Below are 9,440 nucleotides of genomic sequence, written 5' to 3' on the forward strand. Positions count from 1 at the left end.
ATGCATCTAGTGTATTAAGTTCATGAAAGAACGGAGTAATGCCTTAAGCAAGATGGCATGATGTAGACAAGATAAACTCACAGATGAAATAAATCTCATCTTGTTACCCTTAATAGCAACGATACATGCGTGTCATGTCTCTTTCTATCACTGAGATTGAGCACCGCAAGATCGAACCCATCAGAAAGCACTTCTTCCCGTGGCAAGAAAAATCAATCTAGTTGGCCAAATCAAACCAATAAATCAGAGAAGAAGTACAAGGCTATAGTAATCATGCATAAAAGAGTTCAGAGAAAACTCAAATAATATTCATGGATAGATCTGATCATAAACTCACAATTCATCGGATCCCAACAAAGACACTACAAAAAGTCATTACATCAAATAGATCTCCAAGAACACCAAGAAGAACATCGTATTGAAGATCAAAAAGAGAGAAGAAGTCATCTAATTACTAACTATGGACACATAGGTCCGTGGTAAACTACTCATGCATCATCGGAGGGGCAGCAAAGATGATGAATAACCCCTCCGTGGTCGTTTCCCCCTCCGACAGAGTGCCAAAAAAGGCCTCTAGATTGGATCTCGTGGTTCTGAAACTTGCGGCGGTGAAAAAGTATTTCGTGGATTCCGTTGTAGGTTTTGGAACTTTAGAGTACTTATAGAGGCGGAGGTAGGTCAAAAGGAGGCTCGTGGGCCCCAGTACCCACCAGGGCGCGCCAGAGCCCCTGGCGCGCTCTCGTGCTTAGTGGGACACCCCTCCATCTTCTCGTGGCCTCCAGAAGCTTCCAGAGTCTCTTATTGCCAGAAAAAAATCTCCAAAAAGTTTCGTGACATTTGGACTTCGTTTGATACTGATATTCTGCAAAGTCGAAAAACAAGCAAAAAAACAGCAACTGACACTGGGCACTAAGTTAATAGGTTAGTCCCCAAAAATGATATAAAGTTACTTGTAAATGTATATAAAATATCCAAGATTGATAATGTAATAGCATGGAACAATAAAAAAATTATAGATACGTAGAAGACGTATCAACCGACAATACCGTCGCCGGCAGGGGGAAGGGCAAGGCTTGCCATCCAGGGCGTCCTTGACCGCGGCGGCCCTCCGCATGACGCAGGAGGAAGTGGAGCGGCTCCTCCGTGGGCGCCACGCGGCGGCCAGGTAGGGCTACCGCGCTCCCGCCGCCGCCGACGACAGCGGCAGCACGAACGACGATGGAGGTGCCGCCGGCCAGGCCGGCCACACATACAAGGTCACCTTTCGCTGCAAGCTAATTTAGTTGTGTTAACGCTTTAATTGAACAGTCGAAATATCGTCCATTTTATATAAATTATATCCGAACTTAAGCGAATCCCGTTAGGTTTGCACGAAATTAGTCCGGTTTGTTCAAAGTCACTTTGAAATGTATACAGACAAGTTTGGATGGCCGACTCCGTATCACTATCCGCGGATGCATACAGTGTTCAGGAGTCGGCGTTGGAGATGCCCTTATTTCCCTTGTCTTAATTGAATCCGTTGAAAATAACATTAGTACTTGGATGGGAAATCAAGCTCTTGCGTGGCTGTACGCGAGCAATAATTTTATTTCCTTTCTGGAGAATCTATAGGGGGATCGGCGCGTATGAACATGTTCTTGGGTTCCATTCGGAGAGCATTTTTTGACGGTAGCTGGTACAGAATAAATTGCTCGTAGTTGAATCACGTGGGGCACTCGTTGGATAGCGAGGTCAACATAAGCGGTTGGTCGAGATTGCAGTGGTAGAAACGTATTCCATCATTGTTTCATCACTTTGTGGAGATTGGTAGTGCAGAGACACCAACCGAACCATCCCCGAGACTCCGAGAACCCTCGCAAGTCTGTCAGATCCGGGATCTTCTTCCCTCCCCAAGTCCGCAAGGCCATCAACCAGACTGCTCTAGTCTGGTCCGGTCTGCCTCGTCTTTCTTTTGGTCACTTGAACCTTGAATGGAACATGCTCCTACGAGGACACGTTTGTTGGCGAGAGAAATATTGGTAGGAGTACCATGCAAGTTGGGTTTTGCAGCTCATTTTTGTTTCTTTTCGCGACAGTTTACCAGCTCCTTTTTCTGTGAAGAAATAAACCCGACGAATGATTTACACCGTACGTTGGGCTGCCCTGTCCGCACTCGCTTGAGAGTGAAATCTGAACGTTGACTTAGGCCAACTCCACCGCACGATCCCAAATGGACGTCCGGATTGGCTGGATTTTGTCCCTTTGGGGCGCCGATGGATACGCCCGTGTCCGGCTGTGTCCATTGGGTCGTACGTGCGCTCACCGCGCGGCCGCACCCCAAATCATGTCCGTGTCAGGAAAACAATAAAAAAAAGAAAACATAAAAAAATGACTAAAAAAGTAAATAAACGCAGTTTAATAAAAGATAAAACTTAGTTATGGGGGTTTCATGGCCACAGAACGGCCCAGTTTCATCACATTAATAATTAAACATCAAAAAGAAGAAAAAAACGGTCGCCGCCGGCGCGCTCCTGCCCCTGCCCGTCGTTGCCGTCGCCGTGGCGCTCTTCACTGGCCGCCGGTGTCGTCGTCGTCGCTGACGAGGTCGACGTAGGCCGGGGGCGTCCACAGGTGGGCCGGCGGTGCGTGCGGTGCCTGGTAGACGGGGGCGGGCTGGACGGCGGGAGGTGCCTGCAACACTTCCTCCCGTGGCGACCCCTCCCGCTCCGGTGACTGCGGCGGAGTGGCGCGCCAGTCCACGCCACGTCGGCGGCCATCTCCGGAGCAGTGCAGGACTAGGCCCACCCGTGCCCACCAGCTGCTGGAAGGCGGCCGCCGGCTCCTCCTCCATGGCGTCCTCCCTCCTCTCCTCCGTCAAGGCCGCCATCTGCAACTCCGGGAAGGCCACGTCGCCGGCGGCAGACAGTGCCATGGCCTCCTCCAAGCCGTCCCATTGCCGCTCGTCGTGCGTGCGCATGGAGTCCTTCATGACACGCTGCACGAGACGGGCTTCCTCCTCCGCCGTCATGCGAGGAGGTGGTGGTGGCGATGGAGACGGCGACGGCGTGGGCGTGAGGCCGCGCACCACCCTACGCCCGCGCTCCTGGGGAGCAGCCGCTCGGTGCTCTGGGCGTGGCCGCCGTGGCCCCGTCGACGTGCCGGCGAAATAGGACGCCCGCCGCGCATCGTGCTCATCGCGGAACCAGGTGTCCCACAATGGCGAGTCGGGGGCGTGCCTGGGGTCGTAGTAGAGGTCGTCCGGGAGGAGGCGGCGGCGGCGCTCGATCTCCTGGCGGCGCGCACGGCCGGTCACCGGGACCGGCGGGATCGGCACGCGGTCGGCTGACAAATGTCAGTTGTTGGGGAGGTGGGCTTCGCTCCAGGGGATCGGCGTCCTCGTCTCTCAATAACGACGGCACACCTCAGCGCGGATGTAGTGTCGGTCGCGCTCGCCGGCGGACGCGGGGGCAATGGAGAACGCGGGCGGCGAGGGGGCCCGACGTGGTGGCGATGGCGAGGCCGGCTCCTCCTTCTTCACCGAGCCGCGGCGACGCCCCGACGAGGAGCCAGCCTCGCAGTCGTGCTTGCATTTGCGGCCGTAGTTCCAGAGCCCCATGGCTGCGGGGTGGCTGGCCGGCGAGTTCTTGGCTAGGGTTTGGGGCCTGGGGCTGTCGGGTTTCGAGGAGGCCGCGGGGTGGCGTGGGGCAGTGTGGACGACGACCGGTCCACGTTTCCCACTTAAAGAAGGACGGCGACCCTTCCATGTGTGGATGACAGGTGGGGCCGCCCGCCCGTGCGCATTAATGTGGGCGGGAGGAAGGTAGGTGGCCGCCTGCCACGCGGCCCCGACGCGGACGAGGGCGCGTCCGTTTGGTGTCCGCCGCGACCCAAACCCAGCGCAAGTTTGCGCTCGAAATGGGTCGGCCCGGACACAAAACGGACAGAATGAGTCCGGGCCGTCGTGCGCTGGGCCGCCTCCTTTGTCCTTTTTACCCCAAACAGACCGGAACGAATAGAATAGGATCGCACGGTGGATGGCCTTACTGCTGGACGGTGGGAACGTTACGGGCTTCCGCGCGGGCGAAGGTGTTTCCACCCATGCGATTGGATCCGACTCGTTCTGGTCTGGGTATATGCTTGCTTGCAGTATCATTTCTTCTTGATACTGTAACTACAGCGCAGAATGAAAACCAAGAGTCAGAAGACTTACCTGGACTCCTGCCCTCGTGCGAACTTATCTAGGGTTCCGTGCCTCTCGCCGGCACCGCTGCCGGTCCACCTCGTTTCCTGTGGTCCTTGGACCATGGAGACGCGATGGATCCCGGTCCTTGCTAGCGAAAGAGCTTTATTTTTATATATATTTTTGTGTTTTATTATGGTTTGTGGCATGCTTAAGAAGGTGAGGCGACGATGTCTTCTTAAAGATGTAATAAAGTCCTCTCCGTCCGGCCCCCGTTCAGCGTTGTCGGAAAGCATGTAGAGATTTGTCTCCGACAGATCTCGTGGGATCTGGTCGGCGTTTGTCTTCGGTGGATCCAACTGGATCCGGTCTTCATTCGTCTACGTCTGTGTGTCTGCAGGTTGGATCCTTTCGATCTACTCTTCTTTTCATCCACGACGGTTGTTGTTCTTGTGTGTTGGTCCTATGAGACCTTAGCACGACGACTTCTCCACCACCTACTACAACAATGTTTGTCCGACTCCGACGAGGAAGGGGTGATGACAACGACGCGCCTTTGGCGTCTGCAGTGTTTGTAGTCGTCGCTAACTGGTCTAGCAATCTGAATGTAAAATTTACTTCTAATGTTCTTTGTACAACATTGGCAACTAATGAAGAGATCAAAAGTTTTCTTTAAAAAGAACTACAGCGCATACAGACAGCACCATCACTATCCAGGCGGGGGATCGTACGACTACTACTGGCGTGCCGACTCGCTCGCACGATCACACCTCATCATTGCCCTGGACGCGACGAAAAGAAAGAGAGACGTGGTCCCTCCAGCATGACCGGACCGCGCATCAGCACGGAGAGAGAGCCCCTAGCTGTTCGACCAGACTCTCACTTGCAGTTCCTGTACCGCATGGCACCACGCGGTGCGCATGTGGTCCTGCTTGGGTCCAGAGCCACTCGTGAGCAGATGCGGATTAGGATTAGCACGGCCCGGTCACCACCACGCCCCCATGTCCATATGTTCCAACCACCGCTTCTGTAGTCCTGACGTGCATGGTTACCACCCTCTAATGCTCCAATTGACACGGGTAATATTATACAATAGCTCCCCTCAGCAAAAAAAAAGATTACACAACTTACTCCTGGTGTTTTGCTATATCGGGAGATCACGATTAACAAAGACGAAGAAACAACAACTCGTCCAGTAAATAAAGGGCGCAAAACAACGACAACAAAGATTATACAACAGCTTAGCTGCTGGTGTTTTGCTATATCCGGAGAATATGATTTTCATCAAAGAAAAAATAGTACTCCCTCGTCCGGAAATACTTGTCATCAAAATGAATAAAAGAGGATGTATCTAGATGTATTTTAGTTCTAGATACATCCTTTTTTGTCCATTTTGATGACAAGTATTATTGGACGGAGGGAGTAACTCACAAGTAAATAAAGAGCGCAAAGCAACGATTGAGACTCAAAATGTTATCTTTATTACACACCCAAACAGGTAATACTCTTATCATCATCATGATCCGGAACACTTGAGGGCTATAACGAAAATTCTGCTTCATTGAGTTCAAGTCCTAGGAATTAGTACCATACAACAACTGAAACTTTCTGGTGCTGCTTACACCTGGATCAGCCTCGTGCTGAGCTGGAACAAATTTGCAGCTCAGCATTACAATGTCGGAAAATTGTGAATAGCCGGTAATACCAGCTACTGGAAAACTTGGAAATTTGTTGTTTGACTTTGATATTTTGCTATTTGTACAGGATCACTGAGAGGCTGTATAAATAGGCTCTGGGCGAAAAATGAGGACTGGCTTCCTGTCACTAAATAGGCGGCCTATTGATTTTACAAACAACACATTGCTACTATAACATATCAGTTGCCAAACCCAAACGGCGATTTTGTCCTGCTGCCATCTTCGCCATACTGTTCGTTCCATTTTCTTAATTCATTCATACTTGTTGCGTTATAAGAAACAGACGGGCTTACCTGCATAGGCAATACCAATGTAAGAGTAGTAGTGGGAAACATAAAACTTGGTAATTTTAGGAAAAAATGATGAGCCCACATACCTTGGCTTTTGCCTGTATAAAATCATCCAATACAAGGGGTCTTAAGTGAGTGCTGTTGCTACTCACACGTCCCTACAGAAGACAGTAAACATGCGAGGAATTAAGAGACGCACACAAGTTTTGATGATTATGAACATGTTCACATCATGCCGACAGTTAAAAGGGCATAGCTACCTTCTTTTCTTCTTCTAAAAGTTCCTGAACTGGCCTGTATGCTGAAGCTATGCATAGGTTCTGCACATCAAATATTTAAATGATTGCACACAAAAAAAGAACAAAAGCGGATCACTTTCATTCAACTACAGGGAAGAAGGTAATGAATGCTCTTGTTTAATACCTTCAGGTCACTTCCTGAATAACCTTCTGTCGCATTAGCAAGTTCATCAAATTTAAAATCAGATTCTAAGTTTTCTGTAGCCAGTAAAATCTTGAGAATTTTCTTTCGGTTTTCCACATCTGGAAGGCCAACATATATCCTATACAGAATGAAACAGGTGAACACATTGCTAGATCACCATAGCTTGAATGAAAGCAAAGAGCACAAGCGCGTACCGTCTAGGTAAACGCCGTATAACAGCATCGTCTAAATCAAATGGACGATTCGTAGCACCAAGAATAAGGATCCGTTGGTTCTCTTTGGACCTTAGACCATCCCAAGCTGCCATAAATTCATTCCGCATCTTCCTTGTTGCTTCATGCTCAAGTGCACCCCCTCTGGCGCCAAGTAAGCTGTCAACCTGTCATATCAGATGAAATTGCATCATACCAAGAGATTGTTCATAACCAAGGCAATGTAAGCATTTTCCTATTGAAATGAACATACCTCGTCTACAAATATGATGACAGGAGCTAGTCGGCTAGCAAAAGAGAAAAGGGCCTTCGTCAACTTCTCAGCATCTCCAAACCACTGTAAAAGAAAATAGAGCAGTGAGATTTTTGCTGAGAAATAAGCTTGTAGCTGTATGGGTGCAGGTGGATGATCCCATCTTCCAAGGAATCATACAAATCTTTTGTTTGTTCACTGTTGCAAGGACATAGAAGGTCCAAGTATCACAATTTAGCACCTTATGGGAACAGAACAAAAGAACATTATCATGAGTTCCATTCCATCCACCTATCATGAAATTATTCGTATCATACATTCAATCAAACACAAGGATGTTCTTTCATCCTGCATCATCGGCTCATCGCATGCTCCAAACACAGTATAAAGTGAACTAATGGTGTGAACACTTCAGCATGGTCCAGATTCACAAACAGAAACTTCATGCACTTGATGACCCATCAAATCAGTAGGTTCCCTCATTCATGTAAGAGAACATGGAACTTCTCAACAAGCAGTACAAAAGAAATACCTCAGCCAGTCAAGATAGTTTACAAGAAAAACTAACCAGATAAGTGTGTTTTCAATTATTGTCCGTCTACCAGGATTTCACATGCAGTTCAGGCGAGCTCTGGTTGGGGACAGATGGGTCGCATGGCTTAGTTTAGTTCGAAGTTTGATGGAGGTCACCTTATCTAACGAGCCTGATTCTTTCCGATGGATATTAGCTTCTTCGGGTGTGTTCTCTGTTAAATCAATGTACACGGACTTGATTAACACTAGACCTGTTATCCGGTCCCCACATATCTGGAAACCAAAATCCCTTTAAAGATTAAGATTTTCATGTGTTTGTGCATAAGGGTATGATTCTCACCAAGGACAAGTTGGCTAAGCGTAGATAGCAAGGTAGTAAACAATGTTGTTTTTGTAACCAAGAGGAAACAATTCATGTCTTTTCTAGCCTGCCCACTCGCAAAACTTTTCTGGCATACTATCCATGTGTCTTTTAATGTTCCTCCGCCAACTAGCATATCAAATCTATTTGGTAACTGCCTAGGTGGGGTGGAGCCCAATACTGCAACGCGAATTTGTGTGGGAGTTTGTGCATTACTTTGGGCTATTTGGAACTGTCGAAATGATTTTGTGTTTAACAGAACAAAGATTTAAAAAAATTGCAGGTTATCTACAGAGCGTATGGATTACGTGGTCATTACTTCACCATGCGGACGCGAGGGAACTTATGCATGTGGGTGCAACCCTTGGGAGACGGTAGCACAGGATATGTACAACTGGTCTGGATGGTGATCCAATACTATGATATGTGTGTAGGCATTTTATCCTATTTTGGCCCGTTATGGCTTTTTGGACTTGTAATTCCCTTTTTGCATTTGTGGGAGATTGTTAATCGGAACTTCTTAGTAAATGGCTTTGTGCCTAACAATATGAATTTCAATTCTGAACTGTGCCTGCTTTTAAACGAAGGTAAAGGTCCAATATGGTAACTTTCATGAAGGTTAGCCCCAAATACCCGTCAAAAAACATGGTTAGCCAGAAAATATATGCCCAGATAGAAAGAAAGAAAATTCATACTGGAATTTGTTCAAACTTTATGTTAGGTGTTTGTAGTTTCCACTAACATGTACTCCCTCTGTCCGGAAATACTTGTCATCAAAATAAATAAAAGGGGATGTATTTAGATGTATTTTAGTTCTAGATACATTCCTTTTTGTCCATTTTGATGACAAGTACTCCCTCCGTCCCAAAGTTCTTGTCTTACATTTGTCTAAATACGGATGTATCAAGTCACGTTTTAGTATTAGATACATCCGTATCTAGACAAATCTAAGACAAGAATTTTGGGACGGAGGGAGTAACACACATTATCTCTAAGAAGATCTTTCCTGCAATAAAAATATATAAGCAAGTCAATCAAATTACCTTTGATGTCAATGTAGAACCGGTTATGCTGATAAAATTTGCCCCAGCTTCAGTCGCGAGTGCCTTTGCCAAGAGTGTTTTTCCTGTGCCAGGAGGGCCAAAAAGCAAAACACCTTTGCAGGGCTGAAAAAGGTCCAGGTATATAGAAGTCATAAGATAAATTCAGCTAAGCTCATTCAAGTATTAAAATTTCTAATATGACGAATATGAAAAGCTACAGCTATGGGCACCCGCTCCCGCTCCTCTCCTAGCCTAGCCCTCCCACCTCCAGCCCCGCCGCCGCCGACCCCCGTCGGTAGCCCTCCCCACCCCCTAGCCCCTCCCCCCGACGCCCATGGCCTCCCCCAGTGGCAGCTCCGGCGACCTCGACCTCGGCTCCGACGGCTCGCGCCGCTGGATGGACTCTAACGGCGGCTCCTCCGTGAGGTCCTACTGCGAGGTCGCCCG

At 48.4% G+C, this 9,440-nt stretch overlaps 1 protein-coding gene across 1 annotated transcript in view; it reads right to left on the minus strand.

Annotated features, from left to right (window-relative positions):
* Positions 1–5,617: 5,617 nt before the first annotated feature.
* Positions 5,618–9,440, minus strand: part of LOC119320286 — a 19,442-nt gene continuing 15,619 nt past the window's right edge. The window contains exons 18-24 of the mRNA XM_037594405.1: positions 8,994–9,116; positions 7,056–7,139; positions 6,785–6,969; positions 6,570–6,708; positions 6,407–6,466; positions 6,233–6,304; positions 5,618–6,149 (exon numbers count right to left, since the gene is read on the minus strand). Of these exons, the coding sequence (XP_037450302.1) occupies positions 6,036–6,149; positions 6,233–6,304; positions 6,407–6,466; positions 6,570–6,708; positions 6,785–6,969; positions 7,056–7,139; positions 8,994–9,116 (777 nt within the window). The 3' untranslated portion in view covers positions 5,618–6,035. The remainder of the gene's footprint in view (positions 6,150–6,232; positions 6,305–6,406; positions 6,467–6,569; positions 6,709–6,784; positions 6,970–7,055; positions 7,140–8,993; positions 9,117–9,440) is intronic.

This window comes from Triticum dicoccoides, chromosome 6B (assembly GCF_002162155.2).
Source record: "Triticum dicoccoides isolate Atlit2015 ecotype Zavitan chromosome 6B, WEW_v2.0, whole genome shotgun sequence".
NCBI lineage: Eukaryota > Viridiplantae > Streptophyta > Magnoliopsida > Poales > Poaceae > Triticum > Triticum dicoccoides.